This window comes from Mustelus asterias, chromosome 2 (assembly GCF_964213995.1).
Source record: "Mustelus asterias chromosome 2, sMusAst1.hap1.1, whole genome shotgun sequence".
Classification (NCBI taxonomy): domain Eukaryota; kingdom Metazoa; phylum Chordata; class Chondrichthyes; order Carcharhiniformes; family Triakidae; genus Mustelus; species Mustelus asterias.
Window position 1 is genome coordinate 50498493 of NC_135802.1, and position 24731 is coordinate 50523223.

General features: G+C 44.3%; 1 protein-coding gene across 1 annotated transcript in view; it reads right to left on the reverse strand.

Moving 5' to 3' along the window:
• Nucleotides 1-24199, reverse strand: part of rundc3b (RUN domain containing 3b) — a 102912-nt gene extending 78713 nt beyond the window's left edge. Inside the window, exon 1 of the mRNA XM_078235040.1 lies at nt 23428-24199. Coding sequence (XP_078091166.1) covers nt 23428-23522 — 95 coding nt within the window. The 5' untranslated portion in view covers nt 23523-24199. The remainder of the gene's footprint in view (nt 1-23427) is intronic.
• Between the last annotated feature and the right edge of the window lie 532 nt (nt 24200-24731).

A 24731-nucleotide genomic window follows, 5' to 3' on the forward strand; every position in this document is an offset into this window, starting at 1 on the left:
TAAAGGCATTTGTTCATGACATTGCCTTTCCATGCTTCGGAGATGCCGGCGTTGGACTGGGGTAAACACAGTAAGAAGTTTAACAACACCAGGTTAAAGTCCAACAGGTTTATTTGGTAGCAAAAGCCACACAAGCTTTCGAGGCTCTGAGCCCCTTCTTCAGGTGAGTGGGAATTCTGTTCACAAACAGAACTTATAAGACACAGACTCAATTTACATGAATAATGGTTGGAATGCGAATACTTACAACTAATCCAGTCTTTAAGAAACAAAACAATGGGAGTGGAGAGAGCATCAAGACAGGCTAAAAAGATGTGTATTGTCTCCAGACAAGACAGCCAGTGAAACTCTGCAGGTCCACGCAACTGTGGGAGTTACAAATAGTGTGACATAAATTCTGATTCTAGGATCGCATGATAAAGACTCAGGAGGAAAAAAGCAGAAATATTTATGTGAAATAGTGTGACATAAACCCAATATCCCGGTTGAGGCCGTCCTTGTGTGTGCGGAACCTGGCTATCAGTTTCTGCTCCGCGACTCTGCGCTGTCGTGTGTCGCGAAGGCCGCCTTGGAGAACGCTTACCCGAATATCAGAGGCCGAATGCCCGTGACCGCTGAAGTGCTCCCCAACAGGAAGAGAACAGTCTTGCCTGGTGATTGTCGAGCGGTGTTCATTCATCCGTTGTCGCAGCGTCTGCATAGTTTCCCCAATGTACCATGCCTCGGGACATCCTTTCTTGCAGCGTATCAGGTAGACAACGTTGGCCGAGTTGCAAGAGTATGTACCGTGTACCTGGTGGATGGTGTTCTCACGTGAGATGATGGCATCTGTGTCGATGATCCGGCACGTCTTGCAGAGGTTGCTGTGGCAGGGTTGTGTGGTGTCTTGGTCACTGTTCTCCTGAAGGCTGGGTAGTTTGCTGCGGACAATGGTCTGTTTGAGGTTGTGCGGTTGTTTGAAGGCAAGAAGTGGGGGTGTGGGGATGGCCTTGGCGAGATGTTCGTCTTCATCAATGACATGTTGAAGGCTCCGGAGGAGATGCCGTAGCTTCTCCGCTCCGGGGAAGTACTGGACAACGAAGGGTACTCTGTCCACTGTGTCCCGTGTTTGTCTTCTGAGGAGGTCGGTGCGGTTTTTCGCTGTGGCGCGTTGGAACTGTTGATCAATGAGTCTAGCGCCATATCCTGTTCTTATGAGGGCATCTTTCAGCGTCTGGAGGTGTCTGTTGTGATCCTCCTCATCCGAGCAGATCCTGTGTATACGGAGGGCTTGTCCGTAGGGGATGGCTTCTTTAACGTGTTTAGGGTGGAAGCTGGAGAAGTGGAGCATCGTGAGGTTATCCGTGGGCTTGCGGTACAGTGAGGTGCTGAGGTGACCGTCCCTGTGCGAGAACCTCTCCGGCTATGTCGAGGGCATCCTGAAACCCATTGTACAAAGAACCCCCAGCTTTTGTCGCGACACGACGGACTTCCTACAGAAACTCGGCACACATGGAGCAGTTGAACCAGGAGCGCTCCTCGTCACAATGGATGTCTCAGCACTCTACACCAGCATCCCCCATGACGATGGCATTGCTGCAACGGCCTCAGTGCTCAGCGCCAACAACTGCCAGTTTCCAGATGCAATTTTACATCTCATCCGCTTCATCCTGGACCACAATATCTTCACCTTCAACAACCAGTTCTTCATCCAGACACACGGAACAGCCATGGGGACCAAATTTGCACCTCAATATGCCAACATCTTCATGCACAGGTTCGAACAAGACTTCTTCACCGCACGGGACCTTCAACCGGTGCTATACACTAGATACATCGATGACATTTTCTTCCTTTGGACTCATGGTGAACAATCACTGAAACAACTCTATGATGACATCAACAAGTTCCATCCCACCATCAGGCTCACCATAGACTACTCTCCGGAATCGGTTGCATTCTTGGACACGCGCATCTCCATTAAGGACGGTCACCTCAGCACCTCACTGTACCGCAAGCCCACGGATAACCTCACGATGCTCCACTTCTCCAGCTTCCACCCTAAACACGTTAAAGAAGCCATCCCCTACGGACAAGCCCTCCGTATACACAGGATCTGCTCGGATGAGGAGGATCGCAACAGACACCTCCAGACGCTGAAAGATGCCCTCATAAGAACAGGATATGGCGCTAGACTCATTGATCAACAGTTCCAACGCGCCACAGCGAAAAACCGCACCGACCTCCTCAGAAGACAAACACGGGACACAGTGGACAGAGTACCCTTCGTTGTCCAGTACTTCCCCGGAGCGGAGAAGCTACGGCATCTCCTCCGGAGCCTTCAACATGTCATTGATGAAGACGAACATCTCGCCAAGGCCATCCCCACACCCCCACTTCTTGCCTTCAAACAACCGCACAACCTCAAACAGACCATTGTCCGCAGCAAACTACCCAGCCTTCAGGAGAACAGTGACCAAGACACCACACAACCCTGCCACAGCAACCTCTGCAAGACGTGCCGGATCATCGACACAGATGCCATCATCTCACGTGAGAACACCATCCACCAGGTACACGGTACATACTCTTGCAACTCGGCCAACGTTGTCTACCTGATACGCTGCAAGAAAGGATGTCCCGAGGCATGGTACATTGGGGAAACTATGCAGACGCTGCGACAACGGATGAATGAACACCGCTCGACAATCACCAGGCAAGACTGTTCTCTTCCTGTTGGGGAGCACTTCAGCGGTCACGGGCATTCGGCCTCTGATATTCGGGTAAGCGTTCTCCAAGGCGGCCTTCGCGACACACGACAGCGCAGAGTCGCGGAGCAGAAACTGATAGCCAGGTTCCGCACACACAAGGACGGCCTCAACCGGGATATTGGGTTTATGTCACACTATTTCACATAAATATTTCTGCTTTTTTCCTCCTGAGTCTTTATCATGCGATCCTAGAATCAGAATTTATGTCACACTATTTGTAACTCCCACAGTTGCGTGGACCTGCAGAGTTTCACTGGCTGTCTTGTCTGGAGACAATACACATCTTTTTAGCCTGTCTTGATGCTCTCTCCACTCCCATTGTTTTGTTTCTTAAAGACTGGATTAGTTGTAAGTATTCGCATTCCAACCATTATTCATGTAAATTGAGTCTGTGTCTTATAAGTTCTGTTTGTGAACAGAATTCCCACTCACCTGAAGAAGGGGCTCAGAGCCTCGAAAGCTTGTGTGGCTTTTGCTACCAAATAAACCTGTTGGACTTTAACCTGGTGTTGTTAAACTTCTTACTGTGTTTCCATGCTTCATCAGGGTTGAAGACACACTTGCTTCAGTCATGTTGAATTAGAGGCTTTGTCACTGTTCTCTTATCTCGACAGTGGTGGTGTAGGTACTTATTCAGTTGGGAGAAGACGATGTCAAAATCTGTTTAGGTTTATTTATTATCGTCGCAAGTAGGCTTACAAATGTTATGAGGTTCTTCATGTATATGGTCAGACAGTACTTCAGGAGGTAGTCGCAACTCATTAGGTTGTATCTGTGGACATAGTCACAGCTGGCTGACCTGCTCATCATTGGAGACATGGGTCACTTGGTGCATGAGGACAATGACATTATGCAGCTTCAAAACATTTACAGAATACTCATATTTCACCCAAGAAATATTCCCACAATATTGAGGTGGTGCATCATTCTTCCAGAACCTGTCAGGTGAGTTGCCTGGCATTGAAGAGGGCCATCATGACAGTAGTTGGTCTGAAGATTGTTAATTAAAGTGGATCAGAATGAATGTTGGCAGCCTTCACAACAAGCCTCTCTTAAGTGAGAAATCATGTTTTAAAGTACCATCAACTCACCCAAGGTCTCCCAGTTCACAACAACAACTAACGTCACTGGAAATGGTCTATCAGAATGATAAAGGAATGCTATGAGACCCAATTAAGTTTGTGCACGTTCAAACAGATTTAACCCCCTCATTTTTGAATGAACTATTCATTATTTGTGCTGAGGCACACCCCACCTTGAATAAAAACAACAAACTTAACACTGTTGCAGTTATCTCCTGCATATGTCTCTAACCCAATTAGTAGTTCAAGGTTGAAATAAAAGCTTCCCTCTTATTGTGCTTTTTCCCCTATTCGGTAATCTTCCACATAGAGCTGTGGAACATTTAAGCAAAGTAAATCTATCAGAGGTTCTGTTTGAAGCGCAGCAAGCCATGCAGACTTAAAATTAACATAACTAATTTTTACTATTAAAAAAGGTAGCACAATCAATTTTTAAACCTTCATTCAGAACATTAGATCTATAAACTGACTATTATTTCCAAAACGTTAACCACAGAATATCAATATAATCAAAGGTTTATAACATTCATTCAATTTTCATTGTGGGAATCATACATATCAGCATGCATTATCCACAGGCATCGATGCCGACAGCCAATTGTCAGGAAAAATAATCCTAAATGGATTAAATATGACCCTACAGAATGATACCAATGTATTCAGGTAACATCATTAGTAGTTATGATTTATTAATTACAAACAACCAATATGAGGGGTTTACAGTGGTTGAATAAGTTAATTCCATTTTAATTACATGAGATTTTTATCAATGTGCTGTGATTCAGTTTGTTTACCCTGTGAAATTAGTACACCTGGTTTATAATCATTCCCAGATTGCAATAATTACTCTACTTCAAGATCACATGAAGCCATGTGACTGGATCTTTAGTACTGTAGCTTTTCCACAGATCCCAGCCCGCAATAAAGTTCTGAGTGACCCAAAATAGATGGAGAATAGGTGTGGTAGCCTACAAGGCAGCCACGTTATTTTTGTCTCCAAGAGGTTGTTCTGCTAAATTCATGTAAACCTGTACTGTGTATTGACAGGCCTTATCTCTATCCACTAATATTAGATGAACTATAATTTACTTTGAAAATAAATACTCCAAAGGATACAAATATATTAGTTCCACACTAAAGCACATTACCCTTAAACGTTGACACAGATGAAAGGATTCATTTTCAGCAGACTGGAAGGGGATATAAGATGATGATTTAGGGAGGACGTTCCAGAGAACAGAACTGAAACATCATAGCGCATTGGGAGAGAAGTTATGGTACACCAGAGTCCGATGACCAAAAGATGTGTGGAAATATTGAAGGGGAAGAAAGCTGAGGAAGTGTGGGAAAGGCCATGGAAGGACGTGTAAACATGCACAGGCATCTATCGTCATGCCAAAAAGACAAAAGCCTGAGCAATTTGGTAGCAAACTGCTTTTCAGTGGTTGTTACTGGCTAGGCCACCTCTCAATCTGGAAAGCCTGCTCCTCTCAGGGCAGTTCAATTGGCATTGGGATCCAAAAACAGACACTCTGCCCTTTATTAGCATAGTAAGAAGTTTAACAACACCAGGTTAAAGTCCAACAGGTTTATTTATTTGGTGTTGGACTTTAACCTGGTGTTGTTAAACTTCTTACTGTGTTTACCCCAGTCCAACGCCGGCATCTCCACATCATGACCTTTATTAGCATATCCAGTGAGCCTCATGTTTTTCTTTGGTAACCATCCCAAATATGTGAAAAATAATCCAGCCCAATTTTGTGTCAGATATTCTAGAGGTAAATTTGGATCAAGTCATTGGGCCCCCAAAATTGTACTTACTTCACACCCATAAAATGGATACAAGGTCTGATTTCTACTCCTTGGTTTAGGAATGCTATGGATGAGGGGACAGAACAGAAGCCACTGCCTGTACTGGATGGAACACTTTGATTTTTACTAAGTACAGTTGCCAATGTCACAGTCAGAATCTCACACCTTCATCATGATCCCAAGCCACTGCAACTTTTAATTTACAAACTTCTTTTAAGGTACAATGCTTGGAAGTGCATTGCCAGAATAGAATTCTGATGGGGTCATTTCCAGAACCAAAGAAAGGTCGTCAAATGTGCAATTTAAAATGTAATGCCTTTTCTCTTTGAAAATTACTCAGTGCAGAATTAAAATAAGTCAATTGAATAAAATCATGTTATACAATACATAGTGGCAGTTCTATAACTAATGGCACGCAGAAATACAATGCAAGGATAAATCACTGAATTCTGTATTATTCATGCAAGCTCTGCCAAAACCAACATTTCCAGAAGTGAAGGAATTTTTTTTAAAAGGTAGAAATCACTACAAAATCATTTTCTAAAGTACTGAGTTTTTCAGTGTAGAAAACCACATGAGCCATTTGAATGCTTATTTATTGGCGTGCATGCAAGTTGCAATACACAATATATTCCCAACATTACTTCAGCGATGTGACGCTGTTATTGCTTTTTGGAGTTGGTACAAGAGCCACATTAAAACAGCGCAGTCACATTGCTGGCACAAAAGCATTCCATTACTGGAGTTGACAAAACGGAAATCTGTGGAATTCCATTGGATTCAAACCAAAAACTATCACTGAATTTACACCTGGCTTTTTCAAAGTGGATGTACTCTCAAGGCATGTGCAATTATGCAGATTAGGTAACTATTAACACAAAGCAATAATCACTGGTTGTAAAAGGTAAAGTTGCCATCATCCCAGATGACCATAGACAGCCCATGGACTGGTGGTGATTTTAACCTGAGGGTCACCAACCTTAGGCGAGGGGCAAGGTTGAGAAGGTAGATCCTTCGTGAATGACCTCAGCCTGTAGGGGAATTAAACTGCTATTAGTGGCGTTCTACATCACTAACCAGCTGTCCAGCCAACTGAGCAGAATCAACACTGGTTGCATACTTCAGTTCAGGAGCCCAGTTGTACCCCTGATGTGACCGAGGCAGCTGTCCTATGTTTCCTCCTAAATAATGTTAGCTTTCATCTTCTTTCCCAACAGTCCTCAATGACTCGTGTCCATATCTGACACGTTGCTTAGCATTTACTCCCACCATGCAACAAAATCTGGCATTTGCTCCCACCAGCAGTAAATGTTTGCTGTCATGTTTTTAACTCAACTAGATTGCTCCACTTTTAAAGCTCACAATCTTTTTTGAAACTAGGGAGTCACAAATGTTCATTGCGTTCTGTATACCATTAAGGGAAGGCCATGGTATTGTCACTGGATCAGTAATCCAGAGACCCAGGGGAATGCTCCGAGGACCCGTGTTCAAATCCCACCATGGCAGATGGTAAAATTAGAATTTTTTTAAAAATCTGGAATTAAAAGTCTAATGATCACCGTGAAACCATTGTCGATTGTTGTAAAAACCCATCTTATTCACTAATATCTTTTAGGGAAGGAAGTCTGTCATCCTCACCTGGTCTGGCCAACATGTGACTCCAGACCTACAGCAATGTGGTTGACTCTCAACTACCCTCAGGGATGGGGAATAAATGCCAGCCCAGCCAACGATGCCCACATGCCATGAACAAATGAAAAAAAAAGAATGCCTTGCATCACGAATGCTCTGTTTTCTCTGTGGAGAATGTGTCTCTACGCAGCAGATGTAGAGCTAGCTACAATTCACTGTTCCGCCTCAGACCAAATGGATTGGAATCCACAGCCAAAAGGTGTCAAGCAACACGATCATAACTGTCGTAAAGTTGGAGTTGGAGCGAGTGACTCTGTAACAAGAGCATGTAGAACTGGGAAGTGATACAGGAGAAAAGAAAGCTCATTCACTTCTGAAGTACTTAACTGGTCTTCCTTTGAAGCAGAATGAATGAGAGGTTGGTTCAAGAGCACTGAACACCTGACCATCCCAAACTCAAAAAGCCAGAGTATTCAATTCAGCTTTTTGATAGAAATTATGCTTTGGTAAGGGAAACAAGTGAGTATACAAATCATACCCACTCTTGAAAATTAAATTGTGTTCAACCTAAACCAAAGGTGTTCTCCTATATAGACTTTTACAGAAAAAGTAGTACTTATTCACAGGAAAGCAACTTGTTAAAAATGGTGATGCAAGTTTGCATTAGCTTGGTGAGGAAGGGCTGGTCAGACAATGCTCCTATATTTGGTTGGATGTTCATGCACAAGAGCACCATTCTCACTTTTTTAGCATTGTACCCTGGTAGATACTCCCCCTTGGTTTCTCTCACTGTAGACTGAAAAGACAACAGAATTGCCTTTTCTCCTCTAGCTATTTTAATATATTGATAACAATCTAATTGGCAAACACTGGACTTGTTCAAATACAACTCAGAGCCTGATTTCAACTGTGCAACTGGATGGTTTTTGAGTGAGTTAGCCTCAGCTTAAATATTGCGATGGTAGAATTAGTGCTCCAGATAAATCTGCTTAACTGAGCCGATGACATTTTTCACATCCCAGACATCTTTTAAAAATCTACGGTTAAGGGAGGAAAACTATTCCAACATCCATAGCACAAAGAGTTTAATTAAAGCTGCAAGCACAAATTGCTTTTAAAAACTCAAGGCACGATAATTTGATGACTTTTTCAGTTGTATCATTCAAACCTGCCTCTGCATCACACTGAGGCACAGCAAGTTGTGCCGACTTGAGCAGAAAATTGCAAAGGAACATAATAGATGTGGTGAACAGACAAAAAATACATGTGGATTTCAATGTGGGGAAGCACAAGGTCATTCGCCTTGGATCGGAGAAAGACAAATCAGAACATTGTGATGAAAGACTAGGAACTGTGGAGTAGCAGAGTAATTTATTTAGACGCACATCCATATTCGCAAGCACTAAAGTTAATGGACAATAAAAAAATTAATCAAAGGAAGTAATAGAATGATGGCCTTTATTTCAAAACGACTGCAGGAAGTGATGCTTTAATTATACAGAGACTTGGTCAGACTCCATCAGAAATATTGTGTTTGGTTTAGAGCACTGGCCTCAGGGAAAGATACAGATCAGCCAAAATTCACTTGAATGGTGGGACTGAAGGGCCTGTTCCTTCACTTTCTAAGTATGAATAATATATACTCAAATGCATGCAGAAAGCAATTTTCACTGCAAGTACAACCTTCCTTCTAGTTACCAGCGTACACAACCAAGCCATTTAATGATAACTGAACATACCAAACGTGTTAATAGGACAGAAAACTCAGTCAAAGATGATGTGGCCAAGATGATGGATACAGCTTGCTGGTTTTAAATTACATTTACAATTTGACAAGAGAGATTGCCTCAGGTACACAAATGACTCAACTGAAAAATTTCAGCTCAGATTTGCATAATGTTGACAGTTCGTGTTCAAATCAGTAGGCATGGAAATCAAGGGCCAGAGTCAGATAAGGACTGAGTAAAAAAAATAGTAGGAAAGGAAAAAGAAATGTTAAAAGTGCTCACCTTAAGGTTTTGTACCTGAATGCTCGGAGTATTCGAAACAAAATGAATGCATTAGTTGCGCAGATGGATATAAAGGGGTATGACATCACAGAGACGTGGCTCCAAGGTGACCGAGGATGGGAACTAAACATTGAGGAAGTGTTTAGGAAGGACAGACAGAAAGGAAAAGGTGGAGGAGTTGCATTGTTGATCAAAGATGATATTGATATGATATTGTGGAAGAATATTAGCATTGGTGATGTGGAATCTGTATGGGCGAGTTAAGAAACAATAAGGGGCAAAAAACATTGGTGGGGGTGTTATACAGACCAAACTGTACTGGTAATGTTGCGAAAAGCATGAGACAGGAAATCAGAGATGCATGTTTTAAAGGAACATCTGTGACTATGGGCGACTTTAATCCGCATTTTGATTGGGAGAGTCAAGAGTGGTAAGAGAATTGTGGGGAAACCATAGCTTACAAGGGAAATTAGAGATAGTATCAGATTCAAGGAAGCATACAAATTAGGAAGAAAAAGCAATAGATTTGATAGGTCCATTCAAAAGTCTGATGGCAGTAGGGAAGAAGCTGTTCTTGATTCGGTTGGTACATGACCTCTGACTTTTGTATCTTTTTCCTGATGGAAGGTGGTGAAAGAGAGAACGTCCGGGGTGCGTGGGGTCCTTAATTATGCTGGTTGCTTTGCCGAGGCAGCGGGAAGTGTAGACGGAGTCAATGGATAGGAGGCTGGTTTGCGTGATGGATTGGGCTACATTCACGACCTTTTGTAGGCCCGAGGATTGGGAGCAGTTTAAAATTCAGCAAAGAAGAACTAAAGGGTTGATTAAGAAGGGAAAAATAGAGTATAAAAGTAAGCTAGCAGAGAACATAAAAACTGACTGTAAAAGTTTCTATAGGTATGTAAAGAGAAAAAGATTGACAAAAACAAATGTAGGCCCCTTACAATGAGAAATGGGAGAATTCATAACAGGAAACAAAGAAATGATCGAGGAATTAAATTCATACTTTTCTTCAGTCTTCATAAAGGAAGACATGAATAATGGACCAGAAGTTCTAAGAGAAACAAGTTTTAGTGAGGAGCTGAAGTAAATCAGCATTAGTAGAGAAATGGTTTTGGGGAAATTGATGGGATTGAAGGTGGACAAATCTCCAGGTTCTGATAATCTTCATTCCAGAGTATGCAAGGAAGTGGCCTTCGAAATAGAATCATAGAAACCATAGAAACCCTACAGTGCAGAAGGAGGCCATTCAGCCCATCGAGTCTGCACCGACCACAATCCCACCCAGGCCCTAACCCCACATATTTACCCGCTAATCCCTCTAACCTACGCATCCCAGGACTCTAAGGGGCAATTTTTAACCTGGCCAATCAACCTAACCCGCACATCTTTGGACTGTGGGAGGAAACCGGAGCACCCGGAGGAAACCCACGCAGACACGAGGAGAATGTGCAAACTCCACACAGACAGTGACCCGAGCTGGGAATCGAACCCAGGACCCTGGAGCTGTGAAGCAGCAGTGCTAACCACTGTGCTACCGTGCCGCCCATATAGTAGATCCATTGGTGGTTATTTTCCAAAATTCTTTGAAATCTTTGAAAACAGATTGGAGGGTAGTTAATGCAAGTCCACTATTCAAAAAGAGAGGTAGAGAGCAAACAAGGAACTATAGACCATTGAGCCGACGTCAGTACCAGGTAAGTTGCAAGAGTCCATTATCAGCGATTTCATAACTCAGCATTTGGAAGGCAGTGATATAATCAGACAAAGTCAGCATGGATTTACAAAAAGGAAATCATTCTTGATGAATCGATTGGAATTTTTTGAGAATGTAACTAGTAGAGTTGACCAAAGAGGACCAGTGGATGTGGTTTATTTACACTTTTAGAAGGCTTTCGATAAGGTCTCACAAAACAGATTATCATGTAAAGTTTAAGCACATGGGATTGCAGGTCATGTCTTGAGATAAAGTAAAAAAAGTCATGTTTATTTATTAGTCACAAGTAAGGCTTACATTAACACTGTAATGAGGTTACTGTAAAATTACCCTAGTCGCCATATACCAGTTCGGCGGAGGCGAGGAAGGTTATTTGTTTTTCTTCTGTTACACCCCCTTTTTTTGTTTTATTTCCAAAAAACTAAAAAGGACATGGCTGGTATGAGTGGGAGGCCAGTATACTGCATTCGGTGTGGGATGTGGGAGTTCCTGGAGACAACTTGCCTCCCGGAAGTCCATATCTGTGCCAGATGTGTGGAACTGCAACTCCTGAAGGATCGTGTAAGGGAGCTGAGGCTCGATGAACTCAGTTTAGTTAGGGAAAATGAGAGATTAATAGATAAAAGTTATAGTCAGGTAGTGACACCAGGGTCTCGGAAGGAAGGCACGTGGGTCACAGTTAGGAGGGGTAATAGTCAGAAGGGTGATGTGCCAGAAAGTACCCCAGTGGCAGTCTCCCATAAACGAAAGGGATGGGCAACAGATGGGAGAAGGGAAGGGAGTGAGCAGTCTGTGGAGGGATCCCCTGTGGTTGTCCCCCTCCAAAATAGGTATATTGTTTTGGATTCTGTGGAGGGGGATGACCCTCCAGGGGTAAGCCACGAGGACCAGATCGCCTCCACGGAGACAAGCTCAGGGGTCTGGAAGGGAAAGAAGGGGTTTAGGAGAGCGATAGTTGTGGGGGACGCAATGGTTAGAGGCACGGACAGGCGGTTCTGTGGGAGTGAACGAGAATCCAGGATGGTAGTCTGCCTCCCTGGTGCCGGGGTACTGGATGTCTCCGAGAGGGTAGGAAGCATATTTAAAAAGGAAGGTAGTCAAACGGATGTGATTATACACATTGGTGAAAATGATGTAGGTAGGAAGAGCAGGGGGGTCATACGAGAGAAATTCAGGGAGTTGGGTGCTAGGCTAAAAAGTAAGGCCTCCAGGGTAGCAATCTCTGGACTGCTCCCGGTGTCTAGTGCAAGTGAGGCTCGGAACAGGGAGATTCTACAGTTGAATGCGTGGCTAAAGGACTGGTGCAAGAGGGAGGGTTTTAAATTCATAGATAACTGGGAAATCTTCAAGTCAGGATGGCAACTGTACAGAAAGGATGGGTTACACCTTAACTGGAAGGGAGCAAATATCCTGGCTGGGAGTTTTGCTAGAGTGTTTCGGCAGGATTTAAACTAGTGTGGCAGGGGGGTGGGGAACCAAACAGTAGGTCAGTAAATACTGAGGCTGGGGTTGAGCTGGGGGCCAGGGCAAGGCGAGCTAAGAAGAGGAGCACTCTGGAGGAGGATGACCTGAGTGGGCCTGGAGGTCTGGAGTGCATCTGCTTCAATGCGAGGAGCGCAACGGGTAAAACAGACGAACTTAGGGCCTTAATGCTTATGCGGAATTTGGATGTGGTTGCGGTGACGGAAACTTGGTTAAAAGGACAGGACTGGCAGCTGAATATTCCGGGGTATAAGTGTTTTAGGCGAGACAGAGGAGGGGCTAAAAAAGGTGGGGGAGTAGCGATATTAGTTAAGGAGCATATTACCGCGGTGCAGAGGGTAAACAACTTAGAGGGGTCATGTACTGAGTCGCTGTGGGTGGAACTCAGAAACAGGAAGGGTGCAGTCACTATGCTGGGGGTGTACTACAGACCACCCAACAGCCCACGGGAAGTGGAGGAAAGGATATGTCAGGAGATTCTGGATAGGTGCAGAAAAAATAGGGTTGTTGTAGTGGGGGACTTTAATTTCCCTGGCACAGACTGGAAAGTGCTTAGAGCTGGGGGTCTGGACGGGGAGGAATTTGTAAAATGCGTACTGGAAGGTTCTTTGGAACAGTATGTAGAGAGCCCGACTAGAGAGGGGGCGATACTGGACCTAGTTCTGGGAAATGAGCCCGGTCAGGTCGTCAAAGTTTCGGTTGGGGAACATGTGGCAAATAGTGACCACAACTCTGTTAACTTTAGGATAGTAATGGACAAGGATGAGTGCTGTCCTACGGGCAGGGTGCTAAATTGGGGGAAGGCTAACTATAGCCAGATTAGGCAGGAATTGGTGGATGTTGATTGGGAGAGGATGTTCGAGGGTAAGTCCGCGCCTGGCATGTGGGAGTCTTTTAAGGAACTATTGATAAGGCTGCAGGATAGGCATGTGCCTGTAAAAAGGAAAGATAGGAAAGGTAGGATTCGAGAGCCGTGGATAACCAGGGAAATTGAGGATCTGATTAAAATGAAAAGGGAGGCGTACGTTAAGTCCAGGCAACTGAAAACAGATGGAGCTCTGGAGGAATACAGAGAGAGTAGGAAAGAACTTAAACGGGGAGTTAGAAGGGCAAAAAGAGGTCACAAGATGTTCTTGGCAGGCAGGATTAAGGAGAATCCTAAGGCATTCTATTCATACGTTAGGAACAAAAGAGTTGTCAGGGAGAAAATCGGACCTCTCAGGGACAAAGGAGGGGAATTATGCTTAGAACCCAAGGGAATAGGGGAGATCCTAAATGAATACTTTGCATCGGTATTCACGAAGGAGAGGGGCATGTTAACTGGGAGTGTCTCGGAGGGAGGTGTTGACCCGTTAGAGAAAACCTCCATTACAAGAGAGGAAGTGTTAGGTTTTTTAGGGAACATTAAAACTGACAAAGCCCCAGGGCCTGATGGCATCTATCCTCGACTGCTCAGGGAGACAAGAGATGAAATTGCTGGGCCTCTGACGGAAATCTTTGTCGCTTCTTTGGACACGGGTGAGGTTCCTGAGGATTGGAGGATAGCGAATGTGGTCCCATTGTTTAAGAAGGGTAGCAGGGATAACCCAGGAAATTATAGGCCGGTGAGCTTGATGTCCGTGGTAGGGAAGTTGTTGGAGAGGATTCTTAGAGACAGGATGTATGTGCATTTAGAATGTAACAATCTCATTAGTGACAGACAGCATGGTTTTGTAAGAGGGAGGTCGTGCCTTACAAATTTGGTGGAGTTTTTTGAGGAAGTGACAAAAACGGTTGATGAAGGAAGGGCCGTGGATGTCGTCTATATGGATTTCAGTAAGGCATTTGACAAAGTCCCACATGGCAGGTTGGTTAAGAAGGTTAAGGCTCATGGGATACAAGGAGAAGTGGCTAGATGGGTGGAGAACTGGCTTGGCCATAGGAAACAGAGGGTAGTGGTCGAAGGGTCTTTTTCCGGCTGGAGGTCTGTGACCAGTGGTGTTCCGCAGGGCTCTGTACTGGGGCCTCTGCTATTTGTGATATATATAAATGATTTGGAAGAAGGTGTAACTGGTGTAATCAGCAAGTTTGCGGATGACACGAAGATGGCTGGACTTGCGGATAGCGAAGAGCATTGTCGGGCAATACAGCAGGATATAGATAGGCTGGAAAATTGGGCAGAGAGGTGGCAGATGGAGTTTAATCCGGATAAATGCGAAGTGATGCATTTTGGAAGAAATAATGTAGGGAGGAGTTATACAATAAATGGCAGAGTCATCAGGAGTATAGAAACACACAGGGACCTAGGTGTGCAAGTCCACAAATCCTTGAAGGTGGCAACACAGGTGGAGAAGGTGGTGAAGAAGGCATATGGTATGCTTGCCTTTATAGGACGGGGTATAGAGTATAAAAGCTGGAGTCTGATGATGCAGCTGTGTAGAACGCTGGTTAGGCCACATTTGGAGTACTGCGTCCAGTTCTGGTCGCCGCACTACCAGAAGGACGTGGAGGAGTTAGAGAGAGTGCAGAGAAGGTTTACCAGGATGTTGCCTGGGGTCTTAGCTATGAGGAGAGATTGGGTAAACTGGGGTTGTTCTCCTTGGAAAGACGGAGAATGAGGGGAGATCTAATAGAGGTGTACAAGATTATGAAGGGTATAGATAGGGTGAACAGTGGGAAGCTTTTTCCCAGGTTGGAGGTGACGATCATGAGGGGTCACGGGCTCAAGGTGAGAGGGGCGAAGTATAACTCAGATATCAGAGGGACGTTTTTTTACACAGAGGGTGGTGGGGGCCTGGAGTGCGCTGCCAAGTAGGGTGGTGGAGGCAGGCACGCTGACATCGTTTAAGACTTACCTGGATAGTCACATGAGCAGCCTGGGAATGGAGGGATACAAACGATTGGTCTCGTTGGACCAAGGAGTGGCACAGGCTTGGAGGGCCGAAGGGCCTGTTTCCTGTGCTGTACTGTTCTTTGTTCTTTGTTCTTGAGGGAGCATTTAGCACGGCCAATGCGCTTAACCAGCATGTCTTTCAGACTGTGGGTGGAAACCAGAGCACCCTTAGGAAACCCACGCAGACACAGGGAGAACGTGCAAACTCCACACAGACAATGACTCAAGCCGGGAATCGAACTCGGATCCCTGGCGCTGTGAGGCAACAGTGCTAACCACTGTACCACCATATAGAAAGCTGGTTAGTAGATAGGAAGCAAAGAATTGACATAAATGGGACTTTTCCCGATTGGCAGTCAGTGACTAGTGGGGTTCCGCAGGGATCTGTGCTAGGACCCCAACTGTTCACATTATATATTAATGATTTGAAAGAGAGAACTGAATGTATTATCTCCAAATTTGCAGATGATACAAAGTTGGGGGGGGGGGGGGTGAGCTGTGAGGAGGATGCAGAGTGGCTTCAGTGTGATTTGGACAAGCTGAGTGTGTAGGCATATGCACGGCAGATGCAGTATAATGTGGATAAATATGAGGTTTGGTAGCAATAATAGGAAAACATATTACTTGAATGGGTGTAAATTGAGAAAGGTAGATACTTAGCGAGACCTTGGTGTCCTCATGCATCAGTTGCTGAAAGTAAGCGCGTAGGTACAGCCGGCATGTTGGCCTTCAAAGGAAGAGGATTTGAGTATAGACTTAGGGATGTTTTGCTGCAATTGTATAGGGCATTAGTGAGGCCACACCTGGAGTAGTGTGTGCAGTTTTGGTGTCCTTTTCTAAGGAGAATGTTCTTGCTACAGGTGGAATACAGCGAAAATTTACCAGGCTGATTCCTGGGATGGCAGGTCTGTCATATGAGGAGAGACTAAATCGATTAGGATTATATCCACTCGAGTTTAGAAGAGTGAGAGTGGATCTCATAGAAACCTATAAAATTCTAACAGGGTTAGGCAGGGTAGATTCACAACACCAGGTTAAAGTCCAACAGGTTTATTTGGTAGCATGAGCTTTCGGAGCACTGCTCCTTCACTCACCTGATGATGAAACAGTGTTCCGAAAGCTTGTGCTACCAGATAAACCTGTTGGACTTTAACCTGGTGTTGTGAGACTACATACTGTGCCTACCCCAGTCCAACGGCGGCAACTCCACATCAGGGTAGATTCAGAAAGAATGTTCCCAAAGGTGGGGGAGTCCAGAACTAGGGGTCATAGTTTAAGGATATGTCCCTTTAGAACTGAGTTGAGAAATTTCTTCATCCAGAACCTCCCATCCATTGACTCTGTCTACACTTTCCGCTGCCTCGACAAAGCAGCCAGCATAATTAAGGATCTCACGCACCCTGGACATTCTCTCTTTCACCTTCTTCTTTGGGAAAAAGGTACAAAAGTCTGAGGTCACGTACCAACCGACTCAAGAACAGCTTCTTCCCTGCCGCTTTCAGACTTTTGAATGGACTTACTTTGCATTAAGTTGATCTTTCTCTTCACCCTAGCTATGATTGTAACACTACATTCTGCACTCTCTCGTTTCCTTCTCTACGAACAGTATGTTTTGCCTTTATAGCGCAGGAGAAACAATACTTTTCATTGTATGTTAATATATATAACAATAATAAATCAAATCAAATGAATGTGTAGAATTCACTACCATGAAATGTAGCTGAGGCCAAAATGTTGTCTAATTTCAAGAAGAAATTAGATATAGCTCTTGCGGCTAAGGGGATCAAGATATTGAATTTGGTGATCAGCCATGATCAAAATGAATGGCAGCGCAAACTTGAAAGGCCAAATGGCCTGCTCCTGCTTCTAGTTTCTACTTTTCTAAATCCTTCTTTTGCCTCATTCCCCCCATCTCTAAATTCTTCAAGGCACATAACCCTCCAAGAGCTCAATGTTCCTTCAACTCCAGCTTCTTGCACATCCCTAGCTCCTTCACAACGTAATCTCGGCCCCAAGCTCTGGAATTACCTTCCTAAAGCCCCTTGGTCTGTCCACCTTTCTATAAAAACTCTGACAAAAATGGTTGGTCACCTGTCCAAATGTCAGTTTCTCTGGTTCAGTATTAATTTTGTGTCGTATTATGATCCTGTGAAGTGATTTGGGACATTTTAATACATTAAAAGGCACCATATAAATGTACGCTGCTATTGTAACTCTGGAAGCCAAGTTTTAAGTTTATTTATTAGCATCATAAGTAGGCTTACATTAACACTGCAATGAAATTACTGTGAAAATCCCCTAGTTGCCACACTCCAGCGCCTGTTCGGGCACACTGAGGGAGAATTTAGCATGGCCAATGCACCTAACCAGCACATTTTTGGACTGCGGGAGGAAACCGGAGTACCTGGAGGAAACCCAAGCAGACATGGGGAAAACATGCAGACTCCGCACAGACAGTCACCCAAGTGGGAATCGAACCTGGGTCCCTGGCACTGTGTGGCAACAGTGCCAACCACTGTACTGCCCTAAGTACTGATGAGGGAACAGAAAGAGTTCCCAGGGCAGAACTGATGAGTGGCGGATTGACTGTCTCTGCCTGAAAATCCTTTAGGAGCATCTAGAAGGACCCCAATGCCAAACAGATGTAGCTGCAATTTCCCCCTATTTTGAGAGCGAGTTGTCACAACCTCAGGAGATTCCATAAAGGTCTGGATAGGAGAAAAATTGGACCTCAGTAACATCCCTCAAGGCACATAACTGAGGAACCCAGCCTAACCATATCCACCCAGGACTATTGCATCATGGAACATAGGATCAGCTGGCAATCACTCTTTGATACAAATTTTTGACAGAACCATCAGTTCAATTACTTGTACGGGATGACCAATATCCTCTCTGACTTAATGCTAGATCACTTGACTTCAGTGAAGCAATAGGAAAAATAGTTAAAACGATTCTGATCTGGTTTTGCATTGTGCTTAAACAAATCACGTGGAGAAGATTGAGTAACATTTACCATCATCATATGATGAAATTTAAGCATATTACTTTACTTCCCATTTCCTCTCTCTCTTAATTGCTGTCAAAAACAACAGCAGGTTTTAAAGAAGTGAAAGTAGGTTTAGAGCAGCAGTTTTATTCATTTTTTCAAAATAAATGATGACATTTCATTTAGCTTCTTGAAAATGCATTTTGTTTTAAGTCTGGAACAAATTTAAGACAGCTGGAACTTATTTTTTCTCACTCTAACCTAAAGATGCCGACTCAGTGTGGCTCCTCAAACACTGTAAGAAGTCTCACAACACCAGGTTAAAGTCCAACAGGTTTATTTGGTAGCAAATACCATAAGCTTTCGGAGCACTGCTCCTTCGTCAGATGGAGTGGAAATGTGCTCTCAAACAGTGCAAACAGACAAAATCAAGTTACAGAATACTGATTAGAACGCAAATCCTACAGCCAGCCAGGTCTTAAAGGTACAGACAATGTGGGTGAAGGGAACATTAAACACAGGTTAAAGAAATGTGTATTGTCTCCAGACAGAACAGCTAGTGAGATTCTACAAGCCCAGGAGGCAAGCTGTGGGGGTTACTGATAATGTGACATAAATCCAACATCCCGGTTTAGGCCGTCCTCATGTGTGCGGAACTTGGCTATCAGTTTCTGCTCAGCGACTCTGCGCTGTCGTGTGTCGTGAAGGCACTGCCAGCCTTCTGCTAGTTTATCCCAATGTCATCCCTATCTGTGAGCAAGAGAGTATGTTACTCAGACAAGGCTAAGATCAAGTGTAGTATCAACATGCTGTACTTGGTTGAAGTCATTAGGTTACATTTTAGCTTCATTTGAAGCAATTTTTAAAAGCGGCATCTCGGCCTTTTGGCTAAGATACAAATGAGATCAAGCCTTGGAGGAGGTGCAATGCCTACTCCAATCAGCTTGGATCATGTAGATCAAGCCCAAGACAGGAGGTGAGAGCCCCGTCTTGTCAGCTTGGATCGGGAATGTCTCACTCGTTGAGACTCTGAATTGGACTTGATTTGATTGTATTGGATAAATAATTTTTTTTAAAGTATGTTACTCAGACAATCGCTTCTTGGCCTTTTGGCTAAGATCAAGTGTAGTTTTGCTGTCCTGCACTTGGTTGAAGTCATGAGGTTGCACTGAGGTTTCATTGGAAGCAATTTTTTAAAGTGGCATCGAGACCTTTTCGCTAAGATGCAAATGAGATCAAGCCTTGGAGGAGGTGCAATGCCTGCTCCAATCAGCTTGGATCATGTAGATCAAGCCCAAAACAGAAAGTGGTGAGCCTGTCTTGTGAGCTTGGATCTGGAATGTCTCACTTGTTGAGGCTTTAAATTGGACTTTGATTGGATTGAATTGGATATAAATTTTAAAAAAGTATGTTACTCAGACAATCAAACATGAGGCAAGTCTTCTTCTCACCCATTACCTACATGTACAATGTTCATGAGCAGTCACTGAATTGTAAGGCAAAACATGATGTTTTAAGTTTATTTATTAGTATCACAAGTAGACTTACATTTTAACTGCAATGAGGTTACTGTGAAAATCCCCTAGTTGCCAACTCTGGTGCCTGTTCGGGTACACTGAGGGAGAATTTAGCATAGCCAATGTACCTAACCAGCACGTCTTTCAGATTGAGGGGGGAAACCAGAGCACCTGGAGGAAACCCACGCAGCACCCGGAGGAAACCCACGCAGACACGGGGAGAACATGCAGACTCTGCACAGTCACCCAAGTGCAGAATCAAACCCGGGTCGCTGGCGCTGTGAGGCAGTAGTACTAACCACTCCGCCACCGTGCTACCCTATACTTGAGGCAAGTTGTAGGACTTCAGCAATCATCCCAGATGAGATCTCCAGATCTCAGACCAATCATCAAACTGGAGCCCCTCCTGATCTGTAAATTCAATGCGTCACCTGGCCATGCTCCCATTGCTCAGTTATAATGATGCTAACAACGTTTCCTGCTGATTTATAATTTGGACGATCCCAACAAAAGGTGAACAACTTATATAGCACCTTTAATGCAATGAACTATCTCCAGGCACCTCACAGGAGCACCTCACTGAGCCACATAAGGTGGTATTTTAAAAAAGATATTACACATCACAATAGGTAAAAAAATTTACATATCACTACATGATATTGGATGAGGACATTCATTTATAGTTGATAATTTACATTTGTATAGGTTCTGTAAAATAGGAAAACATTCCAGTACACTTCAGTGTGAAATCATATTTTGACTCAGTCAAATTTTGCTTGATAATGCTCCCGTGTTAAGTACCTTGGGACATCTCACCACATTAAAGACATGACATAAATGCAAGTTGTTGTAATCACTGACATAAACTAATGCCGAACCAGAAGGAGGAGATCAGGAGTGATGACTAAAATCCTATTCAAAGGCAGATTTTAGCAAAGGTCTTAAATCCCACCATGGCAGATGGTGAAATTCAAATTCATTAACAATCTGGGATTAAAAATCTAATGATGACCATGAAACTATCATTGATTTGTCAAAACACCCATCTGGCTCACTAAAGTCCTTCAGGGAAGGAAATCTGCCATCCTTTCCAGGTCTGGCCTACGTGGGACTCCAGATCCACAGTAATGTGGTTGACGCTTAACTGCCCTCTGAAATGGCCTAGCAAGCTACTCAGTTCAAGGGCAATTAGGGATGGCCATTAAATGCTGGCCCAGCTATTGACGCCCAATCGCATGAATGAATAAAAATGGAGGGAGAATTTTGGACTCTAAAGCATGATTGACACCACCACTAATGGTGATCTGAGGGGCATGGAAATCAAAGTTTGAAGAATGCAGAGTTCCCAGAAGATTTTAGGACTGCAGGACGTTATTAGGGGGGACGCGATAGCCTAGTGGTATTATCTAGACTATTAACCCAGCAACTCAACTAATGTTCTGGGGACCGTGGTTCGAATCCTGCCACTGCAGACGGTGGAAGTTGAATTCAATAAATTTAAAAAATCTGGAATTAGGAATCTACTGATGACCACGAAACCATTGTTGATTGTCGGAAAAACCTATCTGGTTCACTAGTGTCCTTTAGGGAAGGAAATCTGCTGTCCTTACCTGGTCTGGCCTACATGTGGCTCCAGAGCCACAACAATGCGGTTGAGTCTCAACTGTATCTAGGGATGGGCAATAAATGCTGGCCAGCCAGTGACACCCATGTCCCACAAATGAATAAAAAGTTAGAGATTAGGAAGGTTAATAAATGATTTAAACATAATTAGATTTTTAAATGGATGTCATGGTGGACCAAGAGCTACTAACAAGGGCCACCAAGCACCCAGGTGAGCACTGACACAGAGAACGGAGTTTTGGATGAACACAAATGTCGATGAAATATTTTGTTGGGTTGAATATTTCATTCGGAAGTACAATTTTCAACACTAAAAAGCATTTCAGTCCATCCTTACACCGGTAAAGAAACTACCTACAAAAACAGAAAATGCTGGAAAATCTCAGCAGGTCTGACAGCATCTGTGGAAGGAGAACAGAGCCAACGTCTCTGGGTGACCCTTCGTCGGAAACTCCCTAGTCGAGTAAACAAATCCTTTTCCACCAATTACTCGCCACTAAACATTATCGGGTGTGGACAAATGGGAGTGAACACTGGTGCCACACAGCCTGTTTGAATATTTGTGGGATTTTAAAAAAATAAAATGAAAATGGACAAAGATTTCCTCATGAAATGAATGAACTCCAAGAGGAAAATTCCTACAAATGTGTGTGTAGCCATGAAATGACAGCTGCAGCTCACATGCACCTTTGCCTCCCTAACCACCCCCTCAAAAGGAGCTGTCCGATCTTGGTCAGCAGAGGGACAAAGAGCAGAGGCCGGGGTGTTTCCCAGGGATTAAGGAGGACCATCCACCCTCAGTCCGTTGCTTACACCTCCTAGCGGTCACTCTTATGTGCAAGAATGCCTGGAAGCGGCTCACTGGTACTTTGGCTGGATATGGATACACAAGGGAGAGAGAGAGAGAGACTGCATCTCTACCAGTGTCCATCTAGCATTATTCTATTGAGTCAATCACAATGATTCCGAACTAGATTAAACAGTCACTGAATAAGTTTTTCAAATCTAGCATTATCAATTTGTTACACGCTACTCAACACCCCCAGCCCCCCTCCAGCCTCTCCAAGCAAAGCTGAAGATCTAGAAGTGCCAGGATCTGCTGGTGACTGAAGCTTGGGTCAAGTTCTTTTGACTGGAGGACAGAATTGTGGCGTTAGGCAGAGGGGCACATTACCCGGGGGGGGGGGGGGTAAAAAAACTGGTTTAGGAACAGAGCAGTAGACCATTCAGCCCTTCCAGCCTGCTATTCCATTCCATAAGATAACAGCTGATCTGCTTCAGGTGTCTACTCCACTTTCCTGTCTATTCCCATCCTCAGAATATCTAGTCTCCCGTGTCTATCTATCTTAACTCGGCCGCGAGTATACACAATGACACAGCCTCTGGGGAAGAGAATTCCCAGATAATCCCCTCCCTACCCCACTGCCCCGTCCATTTAATGCAGTGATCCAGGGAGTGGGGAGCTGGACTGCGGGATGGTTCCCCCATCTCAAATTAATAATACAAGTTGGTCAAGTAAGCATCCATTAAACTCTAAAAAGTAGGAAACAGGAGCCAGAGTGGGGAAGAGTCATTTACATCCCGTGTCTGATAAAAGGGCCGTGATCAATGGCCCATTATCCCCGTTTAGAACAGAGTGAATCAATTGATACAATCCTTCTGGTCAGAATGGAACAGGAGTAACTGCGTGAGGAACCGCACACACTCTCAGCACTTTTACCAGCTTTACATTCGACCAAGAGATGCAATTTGTAATGATGCTAATGAACAAAATCAATGCTTGGACGGGCGGGGATTGAAAGGGAGACGTGTATATCTCAGCGTCTGCTTACTGGGAATGATACAAGGCAGAGCCACTGGGAGCCCAGAGTAATTAAGGAGATACACACACAAAGAGCAGCAATGTCTCTGTCACCAACACGTACACGAAGCCTCCATTTACCTGCAGACGGTGATGAGGTTTTTCCTTTCCACTGCAGCATTCCTCGCGATGCTCTTCTTCCGTGAGAAATTTAATCCCAGGCTGAGAGAAGCCATTCTCTTTAAATATGTATTACAAAAAGTGAACTAGTGAAGGAGTTGTCGGGCTGGAGAGGCGGAGGCAGCTTTGGGAATGATGTGTGTGCTGGGGGGAGAGGGGGATGTGTATGTGCTGTGGAGGGGATGTGGGTGTTTTGGGGAGGGGGTGGGTATATATAGTGCAAGATGCTCCAGGTGCCGGTTAGGACCAGGGTCGCCACTGCTCATCCGTGCAACTCCGGGCCGGCTTCAGCCACAACGCAGCGGAGAGAGAGACCCGGACACAATAAAACATGAGGACCACTGACTGTTCATTTTAAAAAAAACTGGAAACACAGCGGGGTAGGAAATGATTTGAGCTTGTCAACAAAATTGCCAGCTGGGCTGCAGTTGAGAAGAGGCACTTGTACGAATCAAGAGCAAAGCATTATACAATAGCTTTGTGATGTGCTGCAATATTTCCACCGGAGCTGCAGACGTTAGCCTGGCACATTCCCCGGCTGTGTGTGTGTTTTTGTAAATGTGTGTTAATCCTGCTTCCCTCCCACACGTTGCGAGACTGGTATTGTCTTTAGTTACAGAGCGAGCAGCGAAGCCCCGGGCACTCCAGGTCCATCGCTCCGGCTCTCTGCTCCTTTCTCCCACTGATAACATGGAAATAAGCTGCTCTCCATTTAGTTTCCTTCTGTCACACCACGGGACCGGAAGTTTACAGCTTGAATTGCCTTTAAAGGGACACCGACAGCATGACCTCATCCACTCTTACACACACCCATCTGCGGTGTCTCCACATCTGGATAAAATAGAAACCCCCTGCCCCCAAAAGCGGGAAAAGATACATTTAAAACAAGCTTTTGTAATATCGTGTTGAAATACTGCGAATGCTGGAAATCACAAGCAGAAAATGATGAAAGTGCTCAAGTGCTTGACCTGAGCATTTCCCATTCGAAATCACGGTGCCCACTTTTTTGGCTTGTGCATTTTGTTTAAAGTTTATTTATTAGTCACAAGTAAGGCTTACATTCACACTGCAATGAAGTTACTGTGAAATTCCCCTAGTCGCCACACTCCGGCGCCTGTTCGGGTCAATGCTTCTGGTGTGAGATCGTTTTTACCTGATGTCAAACTGATTAGGTTGCACTTAACTCCAATACCTCTTAAATGCAGCATACTTACACTGGATCCATTTACCCACAATCTTCTGTGCTGCGTGGCCGATTTCCTGTG